The following is a 13973-nucleotide window of genomic DNA, read 5'->3' on the forward strand; positions in this document are numbered from 1 at the left end:
TTGCTGACATCTGATACACCCTACTGCACTGCAGTGATTATAAATGAAAATACTATTTTGGAAAAAAAAAAGTCAGTCTAGAGAAAAAAATACTCCAATATGAATTTAAAGTATTTATGTGGTCTACTACAAAAGAATATCTCAGTTCTTAGCCTGCATTTCAGGATAATGAAAAATGAAGAGAAATGCTGGGTAAGTGAATGCTCTCTCTTGCCTTGATACCTGTGTTTATTTTACTTCCCCTCCCCTCCTTTGGAATTCTGCTCCAATGTTATATTAAAAAAGTGACACATATTAACTACATAAGCTTAGTAGTAAAACAAAATTAGTTTTCAAAATTTACTCAAATAAAAACGATATTTCATACAGAGTATCATATCATCTTACCAAAATCATAACGATAATAATTCCAGCTTTCATACTGGCCTCCTTCTTGATTATCTGCAAGTCCCTTTTCTCCGTATTTGTCATACTTTTTCCGCAGATCTTCATCTTTGAGTACTTCATATGCTCTATTTATTTTTAAAAAATCACTATGTGCGTTTGGGTTATTCTATTAAAAATATTAGATATAACATTTGTTTTAGGTATGTGATCAAGTCTCTTCAAAGCCTATATGAAGATTTAATTTAAACTTAAAGATTTCTGGGAGAAAAAGTAAGGAGGAGATGACATGAAATGTGTTATCACAGGTTAAAATAAGAAAGTATTTCTAAAACACTACAATCTTCCAAAGAAAAAAAAGAATAAGGAAAGTAACAGAGAAATGAGAATTGATGCCTCCAAAGGCTGACAGATACGGTTTTACAGTATATCATTCCTTCTAAGAAATGCAACTAAGACTAAACAGAAACATTCAAATTTGTAAATTTTATGCTACCTCTAAAACAATTACAAAGAAATTTGTTGGTTATTTTTCCATTTGAGGCAACAGCAACTTAATATTAACTAAAAACCACCGCAAACAAAAAAACAAAAGGTATGTGCCCCAATCCACCAGATAATTAAATGGGACTGGTGTCAGAGTAAAACTCAAAACTGGATTAGAAATGTTCCTCATTTGTTACTGTTGCACAGAAATGATTTCTAAGGAATGCTTTCATCTAAATAATAATTAACTATAAAATAATTAGCTATAAAGACTACCATCTTTCATACAGAAACTTTAAAAATCATGTTCTGTAATTTTAAAAGAAAAATAAGAAAAATAAAAATTCTAAATAGAGTGCAGATCTCAGGAAAGATAACCAACTAACAAGAGTTCTACTGCTAAGCTGTATGCAATGAAAATAAAATAACTCTATTTAAAACTTCTACAGAGGAAACAGAAAATTATAAACCATGCCTTTCTTCTTGATAAGCTGAATCTCATTAAAAAGTTACAGAAATTACTAAAAATATTCTAAGTATTAAAACATTTTATTTTGAAAAAATGACATTATTGAATACATAATCAAATATTTATGATGGGAATTAACTGGCTTTGGCTGTTATTAAGTTTTAATTTGTAGTAATTTCTGATTCTAGTCTGGAATTTGTATGTGGGAGAAAACAGTGAAAGATGAAGCCTGGTTCTTACTAGCTCCTACTGCCATTTTTAGCAAGAACCTTTCCAGTTCTAAGGAAATAATTTTTCTGTTACTTTTTTTTTTTTTTTTTTAAGATTTTATGTATTTGTTAGAGAGAGAACATGCACAAGCAGGGAGAGTAGCAGGCAGAGGGAGAAGTAGGATCCCTATTAAACAAGAAGCCAGATGTGGGACTCAATTCCAGGACCCTGGGATCTTGATCTGAGCCAAAGGCAGAAGTTTAACCAACTGATCCCACCCAGGTGTCCCTTACCTAACTTACTTTATTAAAAAAACTACTTAAACTACTCCACAACATTTTTGTTGGCTTTGGAATTAACACCTGTAATGGACCTGTTGTAAATTAGTTTTCAAATTAAGAGGGAATTAAATTTTTGGTATCAACATTCCTTCACATTGTTCTCAACTAGAGTATTTCGCTGCTTCTTAGTACAAAAACTGAACTGTGATTTTTGACATGATTTTTCTTAACCATGTGAGCACTTATTTAAAATTTAAATATGTATCAAAACTTTACTAAAATACATTAATTAGAGATATTTAAAAAGAAAATTTTACCTACCGGGTTTTTATCAGGATGTAGCTTCAATGCCAATTTCTTGAAAGCTTGTCTTATTTCTCTACTGCTTGCAGTTTTGGATACTCCAAGTAAACTGTAAAAATCCTGATCTGTGCCCACTAAAACGGCCATATATACTATTAGAAAACAAAGAATGATCCTTTTCAAGTCTCTGACATAGTCATTTTTATTTAACCAGACTTCCATTTTTTTTCTTATACAAGTTCTGATTTAAGTGAACATTAAAATACACCGCTGGTTCCAGCTGATATAATATGCAAGTTGGAGAAGTTCTGTTCACATTACTCCAAGAGTGCATCAAGCATCATGAAATTGTCAATCTAAAGAGAGGAAACCAGGTAGTTAAAAATACATTTTAAAAAATAGTACTAACACTATTAAATAACATGACCAGTAATAGTCTCCATTCAGTGGCAAATCACCGTTGAGGACCCAGACTCTATCCTCTGGGGGCCCCTTCACTGCTTCCCTCTCCAATTTGTGAAACTACTCAAGAAAGGAGATAAAAGGTAAACGGTAGTATGTAGTTGTAGCTAGCTAGAACACTTTAAAAACAAACAAATTCAACTATTTGCTCTGATCAGCACCAGAACACAAGCTTGGGAAAAAGCGGTTTCCTTCCCTTTGCTATCTAGCTTAAGAACTGCTCTTTTGTAATATCATTTCCTTTTTAACTACTTTTTTTTTTTTTTTTTGCCACTTAAGTCTACATCGGTTTCATTTTAATCAGATTTCACTTATAGGAAATATCCTTTGGAGGGGCTAGAAGGAAATACAGGGTCTTTTTTCATATAATTCTCCCAAGAATGGCATTAATTTATATTGTTTTAAGAGACAACATATTTGGTATGGCCGTTTTATCCTGAGTTTTCTCAAAAAGTGCTTACACTATACATAGAGACTACTTTATACAAATAGCATAATAACTACTAGAAGTGTAATTTTATTGCAATGTTTCCGTTTGAGATAAATAAAAATAGAAAAAAAAAAAAACCAGAAAAGAAGGAATCACTTATTTTGACATGCTCACCTGTAAAGGGTAAATAAGTTCCACTTCATCAGATCACAAAAGATCTCAAACTGCTTTGAAAAAAACTAACTTTAGCATTCTCAGTTTTTCCTTTCTTCATTTAATTCTAAAGGTCTATTTCTAAACTTTCTTACCTGCAAATGGTCTTTGGCTCATTCCTAACTCCTCCTTTTCATGCAACCAAAACATACCTTTGTAAAGTATGGTGATGGAGAGTAACAAATACCCAGACTAGAAAGCAAGACTGGAGAGCAGGAGAGAACATATTCCTAAACACCCCTTTGGGATAAGTGGTGTTCCCTGCCTAGCGGTCGTTCTCAGCGTGGGTGTGGCTTACTCGATCAGTGCCAAGCTTCGGGGACAGGTGGAAGCTGCAGGTATAATGCAATAGGAAGGCTTTCTAGCTGCCATCACTCCAGAATGGGATGCGGGAGAGGGGAAAGATGGGACGCATTGCGTGAAAGAAACTATTAAGTGTTGCTGGTGTATGAAGTCTCCGGCCGGACATGGGAGAGAGGAGCTTGAGTAGCTGAGGTTTAAGTGAGAAACTGGAGTTAAAAGCAGGGAACCGAGGTCGGAAGGAGGGTGACGATGTAGGTAATCGGGTAAAGATGGGGAGCGAGAACACAATAAGCCGGCCGCAGGGGCGGAGGAGAGGGAAAGGGAGATTGAGGTGCACAGGCATTTCTCTCGCCCTTCCTGGAGAGCCCAGGCCGCCGCCAGCTCCGGCTGAGCCCCGGGCCCCGGCCCATGCCCACCTCGGTGTAGCGGGGTCGCTTCCTGCAGCTACTCCCCCATCCTCAAGTCCCGGCGGCAGACCCCACCCGACCGAGCGCAAGCTGTGCGCGCGCGAACGAAGCACGCCCTCTCGGACCGCCGGGCCGCCGCGCTCGGGACGGGGGAGGACAAGCCGCACCGGCAGCAACGAGCGCGGCAGCTCCAGTCGGCTCCTCGCGCCCCGGTCCCCACGGCGAGCCGGGGCGGGGCCTGGCGCGGGGCACTGTGGGAAAGGCGTGGAGGACGCGGCCTGGGAGGACCTGCGGCAGGCTCTGCGGGTGCGACGGCAGCAGGGTGGGAAGGGCGGTGTAGGTTTAGGTTGACGTGGCCGCCTGCGCGGAATCCGGCTCCGGCTCCGGCTCCGGCTCCAACTCCAACCCCGACCTAAGAAACCCGCTCAACCCTAGAACGCCGCCCCCCCCCCCCCCCGCACCAAAGCGGCTGGCGCACGCGTGAGCCGGACGTAGGAAGACGGAACCCGCCCCTTCCTGCTCCAGTTGCTACGGCGACGGAGAAACCCAGAGGGCACGAGTAGGCGTCCAACTTCCGTGTAGCTCTGTTCTTAAAGGGAAGGCAGCGTCGTGAAGCATTTTTCTGGTTGGTGGGTGGGTGTGGCAGAGAAGGAAAATTTTGTGAGAGAAGGGTAGGTTGGCCAAAGTGATACTAATTACAGTGGCAGGATGAAAAGGAAACTTGGGAGAAACAAGAATGTGTGTGTGTGTGTGAACAAACATTTGAAGATTCTACAGTATTGTCTGGTTTCCTAGTCATCCAACCTAGAAACTAGGGAGTTAGCCATATTTCTCTCTCTCACTTTTACATTTAAATGATATGGTACAAAAACCGCATTTTTGATCTCCGGCAACATAGAACAGTTGAAGTAGCTACATTTGCCATCATCAAAAGAAAAAAAAAATAACATTATGAGGATACCTGCTTAGAGCATTAACCCTAACATGAAATAAGTCATAATTGGTATGAATTTCTTGGGTAGTAAATCAAATGTAAGCTTATAAAAAACTGATGACTGTATGGAATCCATAGCTGAACTTATTATATACTGCAAGAAGGAGGAGGAACTAGGTTAACTAAAGCAGAAATATTAGAAGAGTCTAATATAATAGTAAATATGTGCCAGGAACTGGTCTAAGCACACATGTATTAATTCAGTCCTCCAAATAATCTCATAATGACTATTCCTCAACTGCAAAATGGGTATAATGAGGTAAATATGTGATAGACCTGGGAATCACACTTAAGTAGCCTGGCTTCAAAGACTGTAATATTAATCATTATGCCACACTGTGTGAACCAACAAAATCTTTAAGCTGGAAAGAAAAACAGAACACTGGAAGATCAAGCAGGGATCAGATCACAGTGAATTTTACACTATGATGAAAACATAGGCTTCATCTTTTTGGTGATGAAAAAACTACTTAAAGCTTTTAAGTAAGGGACTGAGATTGTATTTGAAGCTGTTGGAAAGTGAATCCAAAGGGAACCAGATCAGAAATGAAGAGCAGTTAGGGGAATGCTAGATAAAGTAAATTTGTCAGGAGATGGTGACTGGTTGGATATTAGAAAGAAAGAAGAGGAAGGATCTAAGGTTACTTCTGGTTTAGGTAACTGAGCACATCCCCTGAAATGAGAAACTCAGGGAAAAAAGAAAGTGTTCTTATTTGGATATACCTATTTCAAAGTTCTTGCATTATGTCCAAATAAATACATCCAGCCTAAAACTCATGGGAAGTGTCTAGATTGAAGAAAAAAAAAAGGGGGATATTATCAACTAATCTGTGGTAGTTGGAGTCATAAGTATTAACTAAGATTACCAAGAGAACGTATGCAAAATAAAAGCTGTGAGCCAAGGATAAAATCTTGAGGAATTCTAATATTATGACTGCGCACAACAAAGGAAACCATCGACAAAATGAAAAGACACCCTGTGGAATTGAAGAAAATATTTGTAAATCATATATCTAATAAAGGGTTAATATCCAAAATATGTAATGAACTTATACAATTCAACAGCAAAAAACCCCCAAACATCAATTAAAAAATAGGCAGAAGATCTGAATACACTTTTTTTCAGAGAAGACCTACATGTGGCCAACAAGCATATTAAAAGGTGCTCAGTGTCAATCATCAAGGAAATGCAAATCAAAACCACAATGGGATATCCCCTCATACCAGTCAGAATGAGTAACATCAAAAAGACAGAAAAATAAGTGTTGGCAAGGATGTGGGGAAAAGGGAACCCTTATAGGGTTGTTGGGAATGCAAACTGGTGCAGCCACTATGGGAAACAGTATGAAAGTTCCTCAAAAAATTAAAAATAGAACTACCATATGATCCAGCAATTCTTCTTCTGGGTGTTTATCCTAAGAAAGTGAAAACAGTAATTAGAAAAGATATACACACCCTTATATTCATAGCAGCATTATTAACAATAGCCAAGATATGGAAACAACCTGTCGATTGGCAGATGCATAGATGAAGAAAATGTGGTATATATGTAAGATAGAATATTTTGCAGCCATAAAAAAGAATGAAATCTTGTCACTTGTGACAACAAGAGTGGATTTCAAGTGCATTATGCTGAGTGAAAAAGGATGTACAGAAAAAGATAAATACTGCATGATCTTATATGTGGAAACTAACCCCCCCCACACACACATACACACACACCATGAAACTTATAGATACAGAGGACAGACTGTTGGTTGCCAGAGACTGGGAGTGGGAGGTGGGTGAGATGGATGGAGAAAGCAAAAATGTATAATTTTCCAGTTATAAAATATATGAGTTCTAGGGATGAAATGTACAGCATGGTGACTATAGTTAATAATACTGTAATGCATATTTGAAAGTTACTAAGAGAGTAGATGCTAAAAGTTCTCATCACAAGAAAAAAAAATCTATGGGTATGTATGGGACAGATGTTAATTAGATTTACTGTGGTGATCATTTTACAATATATATAAAAATAACAAATCATCATGTTGTATATCAGAAACTAATATAATGTCAATTATACCTTAATTAAAAATTCACAAATTAAGAAAAAAAGAACGTTAGCTCATGAAGACAGGAATTTTTGTTTGTTTGAATTACTATTGCATCCCTAGTTGCTCTTGGCACGTGATGGGTACTAAATACATATTTCTTATATGAAACAAATTAATTTGAGACCTGGGCTGAAGAGCTCATAAAGGAGTCAAAAAAGAGATGATCAGAGATGTACAAAAACAGCTGAATATCAAGGAAGTTATTAAGAGTGATCAGGCGAGACACTAACTATAAATTGATAACTGAGCCTGGCAGTTAGGTTATACCTACCACAGCAAGCACATATTTGGTGGATGGTATGAGTGGAAGCCAAGTTGCAGTGGACTAAAGATTGGATAGAAACTGGGGAGATGGAAAGAGCAAGTGTATAGGACTCTTGAAAGTTTGGATGAGAAGAAAAGTAGGGAAATTGTGCTACAACTTGAGGAGGATATGGTTTCAAAAGATGAAATGCTTTAGGCCTGGAAAAGCTTGAATATGTTTCAAGCCTGATTAGAAGCCAAAGGAGAGGGAAAGAGAGATGGAGGAGGAAGAGAAGGAGAGAGGGAGGGCAGGAGAGAAAGGCTGCTGATGTAGAAGAGAGGACAGAATCAGGGACAGAGATGGATGAATTAAACATTTCATTTATTCAACAAATTGTTTATTGTCCACTGGGCTAGATCCCTGGGGTATTATGGTCAGCAAGACATAGCTCCATCCTGAAGAATGGGGGGGGCACATCAATCAATTATAAAAACAAATCTATAATTATGAAGGAAAAATACGTAGTGCTGTGAGAATGAATAATGGGGAATTGATCTAATTCTGGGTGCAAAGATTTTGAAAAGGTATTGCCAAAATATATAAAATAAAAAGAAAAAATAATTAGTGAATATGGGCAAGGAATTAGGGAATGAATGGTTTAGGCAGAAGTAATAGGGAATACATCGGCTTCATACTTCTAAAGCATATGGATTGTTCAAGGAACAAAAAGAACATCAGAATGCAGTAATCCCAGGGGCACCTGAGTTGCTCAGTTGGTTAAGCGTCTGATTTCCCCTGAGGTCACGATCCCAGGATCTTGGGATTGAGCCCTACATTGAGCCCCACATTGGGCTCCTTGCTCAATTTCCCTCTGCCTGCTGCTTCCCCTGCTTGTGCTTTCTCTCTGTTAAATAAATAAAACTTAAAAAAAAAATTTCAGTAAGCCCCAAGGAAAGATTCAACAAGATGAGACTGGAAAAGTAGACAGGGACAAGATCATGTTAAGTTTCATTTTAAGGATTTTGGTTTTTTCTCTAAGAGCAGTGAGAAGTCATGGACAAGTTTTAAACAGTGGAATGCCATTATTATTATTGTTATACATTAAAAAAAAATCTGTGAACAAAGTAAAAAAAGTTCAAAGTATAATTTTAATAACTTTGTTTCCCTCAGCCTTTTTTTTTTTTTTAAGATTTTATTTATTTATTTGACAGGCAGAGATCACAAGTAGTCAGAGAGGCTGGCAGAGAGAGAGAGAGAGGAGGAAGCAGGCTCCCTGCTGAGCAGAGAGCCCAACTCGGGGCTCAATCCCAGGACCTTGAGATTATGACCTGAGCTGAAGGCAGAGGCTTTAACCCACTGAGCCACCCAGGCGCCCCTCCCTTAGCCTTTTGAGAGTAAATTGCTGACATGTTTTCCCATTACCCCCTAAAATTGTGGTGTGTATTTTTTTCAAACAAGGACATTCTTTTGTAATCCACAACACGATCATCAAAAATCAGAAAATTAACAATGATACATTAATACCATCTAATCGTCATATCTCCTTCAGGCTTTGCCATTTGTCCCAATAATGTCAGTAGGATTCAGGGTGTAATGACATGTTTCATTAGCTGTCATAGCTCCTTAAGCTCCTTCAGTCAGAAACAGTTTTACAGTTTTACCTTGACTTTCAAGACCTTGATACTTGTGAAGAATACAGGCCCACTATTCTGTAGATGTCTCCCTCTTTTGGTTTGTCTGATGTTTTGTCATGATTAGATTTAGGTTATATATCTTTGTCAGAAATACATTTAATAGAAGTGACACTATGTTATTTTCACTGAATCTTAATCAGATGGCCCCAAAGTTTGTTTTGTTTTATTATTGTGGTGTAAACTTAGATCGCTTGAAGAGTATGTGAAGCCCTTCTACTCTAAAGTTACTTTTTTTTTTCTTGGTAATTAAGAAATGCTTTGTGAAAGGTACTTCCTAATTCTGTGAATAATCTATTCCCCATCAGACTTTGAATTTATTCATTATGCTATTATGGATTCATGGATTCTTATTTTAAGAGGTTAAGATCCATTACTATCATTTTTTTGGATGCATATGTTGTTCTAGATTTGACCTTTTTTTAAATTTAATTCAATTAGCCAACATATAGTACAAAATTAGTTTTTGATATAATGCTCAATGATTCATTAGTTGTGTGTAACACCCAGTGCTCATCAGATCTTGTGCTCTCCCTAATGCCCATCACCCAGTTACCCCATCCCCCAATTTGTATTTCTTTCACACTGGCTTCTGTGTTCTTTTGATAGTCCCCATCACTTTTTGATTGTGCTTATTTTACTGCACAATAAGATGTTCCAGACTCATTCTGGACTTTTCCTGACTCAATCCTGATATCAGCCATTTCTATGGTTCTGTTTCTTTTTTGAAAAGATTTTATTTATTTATTTGATGGATAGAGATCACAAGTAGGCAGAGAGGCAGCCAAAGAGAGAGAAGGGGAAGCAGGTTCCCTGCTGAGCAGAGAGCCTGATATGGGCTGCTCAGTCCCAGGACCCTGAGATCATGACCTGAGCCAAAGGCAGAGGCTTAACCCACTGAGCTACCCAGGTGCCCCTATGATTCTGTTTCTTCTGAAGAATGATATTTAGATAGCAAGATTTAGGTGCTAGATATGTTCCAAGCTTTTGGGATGCTGTTACTCCCAGGCCTTCTTAGTGGACAGAAGTAAAAAATATATATGTACATACTCACACACATGCTCATATTTACATATTCATATTACATATATATGATATATATATATATATGACTTTTAGTTCAGACTAATATCTCCAATGCGTATACAATGCTACAGGAGTCATTCCATTTGTTCTAGTTTTCTCTTTTTCCTGAGAGTAACTCTATTCCCTGAAAATGAGAAACATGGTTCCCATTATCCTTGATATACATATACCTAATATTCAATTCTCCTGTATGTTACCAATCTCCCGTTTCTGACGCTGGCCCTTCTCCTGTGCATTTGCTGTCTTCATCCCACTTGGGTTCCCACACAGTATACTGGGCCACTCTAGGTGCCCTGCTTACTTCACTTCACACTTATAAGTTTCCAACTTATGCCAGCTGCCCTCCCAACAGGACACCCTGAAAGAGCTCCATTATGCAATAAGTCATTACCATTCCCATCTCTCCATCTCTACCCTATATGGACACTCTTCTCACCTTGATTTGGCTCTGACATTGTGCCTGTCCTATCTGATGGCTTTTGGTTTGGATTCAGAATGGGAAAGGGCCATGATTATTTTTAGTAATCATTTTAGCTATAGGTTGAAGAATATATTATAGAAGGGCAATAGTAAGTATAGGAAAGCTGGCTAGGAGACCTTGTAGTGGCCCCGGTGATAGATAATGATGTCCTGGACTACAGTGGAGTTAGTGCAGATATAGAGGAGTGAATAAATTGAAGAAAAAGGTAAGAGGTAATATATAGAGAGAATTTGGTGATGAACTGGTCATGGTGGGGAAAAGAAAGGTATTTGGAGACACATTTCTATGTCAGGTAATTGACATCATGATGTGCACCTGCTTCAGGGAAACCAAACCCTTACCAGCCTCAGTATAATAAATCAAAACTTGATACAATAGTTCTATCATGCATGAAATATGTTATAGCAAGGACTGTTTTGTTTTTATTCTATTTAGGGCATTGTTACTCATCCAAGATCAGCTCATGTTTCTTCTGGAAAATAATTTTCTGTAAGCCATTCAAGCATATTTGAGCATTTCATCCTTTCCTATGGCATTTGTTACACCATATTGTAATTAAGTTTCATTGTTCAGTCTACTATAATGAATTCTTTGAGATCAGTAATCAGAATTTATTTACTTTTTTCCTCAGTGTCTAGCTAGAACAGTGCTTGGCACCTATTCAGTGCATGCATATTGATGGAATGAAGAATCAATATTTATCATGTGCAAAGAGGAAAGAATGGCCCTTTGTTCCTAAAGTCATTATTACTTGGCCTGGGGAGGAACATGACGAACAGGTATTCACACGTAGAAGCATAATAAAATAAATGTCAAATGAGTGGTAAAACAATATGTTCCATAAGGAATCAATTTGGGGCTCAAGTGCTCAGAATGGAATCAGAGTGCAGTAAGGGTGTTTCCTAATTTTAAAAAAATGCCTAATAAATTTGGAATTCCAGAGCCAGGTAAAATCTTTCAGGTCATGGAGTTCATTCTTTAAATTTGCAGAGGAGGAAACTGAGGCCCAAGAAACTTAATGAGTAACTTGCTTAGAGATACTGAAATGCAAATGGATGAAATGAGAATATAACCCATGTCTCCTATTTTCCTAGTTGGTGTGAAACGGTAATCATAACTAAAATTTAGATGTGCTTTATATGTCCCAGGCACTCTACCAAGCACTTTACTTGTATTAACACATTTAATTGTCATAACCACTCTGTGAGGCAAGTGCAATTATTATATTAATTTTACAGATGGAAAAACTGAGGCTAAATAACCAATGTTACACAGTTAGGAGGCAGTAGAATTTGGATGCCAGCCTGGGCAGTCTAGATCTGGAATCTATAAGGAATACCACAGTCAATTAATTGAAGTATTCCTGATAGCGTGAAATTGCAGAAATCAGCATTTCTGATTTCAACTAAACAAGGTGTTATTTTCATATAATTTTTCATAACAACATAATAACCTGTCACAAGTGTTTGATCTTGGGGGTAAATTGTAATAGCTTATTAGATCAGATCAAGTTTGTAAGGACAAAATAGCTGACGTCTTAAAATCACTTAAAGCATATACTAATGGAATTGGTATTTGATATATGTGTTGAATTTAGTTGAATTTGTGGTTGCTTATATCTGTGATAATTATAATTTCTTATTCATCTCCAATAAACAAGTCAACCTTCAGCTGTAGCTGACCTATCTTTCATGCTTACTTCCCTACTTTCCAACTATTTCGACACTATAGTTTGTAGTGTTAAATAACTTATGTGTTAAGGGGCGCCTGGGTGGTGCAGTTGGTTAAGCATCTAACTCTTGATTTTAGCTCAGGTTGTGATCTCACTATGGTGGGATTGAGCCCCTCATTGAGCTCTGCTCTCAGTGCGAAGTCTGCTGGAGTTTCTCTCTCCTCCCTCTGTCACTCTCCCTGTAATCTCTCCCTCTCTCCCAAACAAATAATCTTTAAAAGGAAAAAAAATGTGGTAATTAAACACTTAAGTTAATAAAAGTCAAAATAAAGCAAACATACGAATGTATACACATGTATACATATGTATAGACACACATATATGTACATATATTTTGTAAATATTGGTTTTACTTGGCACTATTTCCTACATAAATACTTACTAAGTTGAACTGAAAGCAAATAAAAAGCAAATATGGATTGACAGTCCTAGTGAAATTATTTTTTTATTTTACTTGATAAACAATAGGGGACCAAGAGATCAGATTATAAACTGGTAAAATGTGCCTGCCAGCCTATTACATCCCAAATCTTTGGAAATGATAGAGAAGTTCATTAAAACAAACAAACCCCACCTCATCATTGCAAAACAAGTACCCTTCTCCATGGACCAGAAAGTCTGAGGAATCCCTAAAACGTCAAAGGCAAAAGATGTTAAGTGGACAGAAGAAATCACTGAGCAAAGCATAAAGATAAATGCGGTAAAATGTGAGATGGCTTCGGATGTTTGTAAGTAAAGAAGAAAATAACATGACAATGAGGGAACTTGTAGCTGTTGGTTGAAGGACTGTATTTAAGGGAAGCTATGCAGGCTGGCCCCTGTGTTGGATGTCCCCAAGACTCGCCCCAGGTTTGATGATTCACTAGAATGATCCATTGAAATAAGAATATAATTGTACTAATGGCTAAGATTTACTACAGGGAAAGGGAACAAAGCAGAATCAGTAAAGAGAGAAGGTGTATGGGCAGAGTCTGGAGAAAACCAGTTGGAGTTACACAGGTCCTCTCCCAGTGGAGTCACACAGGACACACAACTCCAGCAATGAATTGTGGCAACATGTGCAAAATGTTGTGACCATATGTAACAAGGGAACCTCAGTAGTGACTAGGTGACCAACATTTTTACTGGGAGCTGAAAGTGTAGGCATCCCTTGTTTAGCATGCACCAAAATTCTAGACTGTGGAAAGAAAATAGATGTTCAACACAAAACATAATGTTTTTAGAGTTCAGACACAGGGAGACATGCTTGCTATTTAAGGAAAGATTTTTTTTTAACAGGAAGTTGTTTATCAGCCAAGTTCCCAGACACCGGGCAAGGACCAAACTTCCAAGCAGAACTTTCCAAGAATAGGAGTCTTAGGGTTGCTCTGTTAACTTTTTGGAAGATGTCATATTCAGAAAATTAATGATTGTTACAATTCTCCCAGCCACACATTTTCTCTTCCTTTGTGAACATAAAGGAGTTTGTATAGTGCACAGAAGTAGCAAGAGAAGTTAAGGAGTATACACAAAGTGGGCTGTGTGCATCTCAGATGGTACACAGTTGATTGTCTAGGGGTGGGAGCAGGGACAAATTTTTTTAACATTTTATTTTTAATAAAAAATAATTTGAAAAATTTAACTTGTATTACCAGAATGCCAGCTACTTGGAGTCAGGGATCCAGAACACTGATCATGCTAGAAAGGGGCTAGTGT

General features: G+C 37.7%; 1 protein-coding gene across 2 annotated transcripts in view; it reads right to left on the bottom strand.

Annotated features, from left to right (window-relative positions):
- The window catches only part of DNAJC10 (DnaJ heat shock protein family (Hsp40) member C10), a 54074-nt gene extending 49690 nt beyond the window's left edge, over positions 1 to 4384 (bottom strand). Inside the window, exons 1-3 of one of the 2 annotated variants that reach the window (XM_059166849.1) lie at positions 3958 to 4384; positions 2152 to 2489; positions 388 to 553 (exon numbers count right to left, since the gene is read on the bottom strand). In XM_059166849.1, the coding sequence (XP_059022832.1) occupies positions 388 to 553; positions 2152 to 2355 (370 nt within the window). In that variant the 5' untranslated portion in view covers positions 2356 to 2489; positions 3958 to 4384. Of the gene's footprint in view, positions 1 to 387; positions 554 to 2151; positions 2490 to 3199; positions 3229 to 3957 lie in introns of those variants that run through there. The other variant, XM_059166850.1, reaches the window with a different exon arrangement.
- Positions 4385 to 13973: the final 9589 nt, after the last annotated feature.

The sequence above is a fragment of the Mustela lutreola genome, chromosome 3 (genome assembly GCF_030435805.1).
Source record: "Mustela lutreola isolate mMusLut2 chromosome 3, mMusLut2.pri, whole genome shotgun sequence".
In the NCBI taxonomy this organism is placed as follows: Eukaryota; Metazoa; Chordata; class Mammalia; order Carnivora; family Mustelidae; genus Mustela; species Mustela lutreola.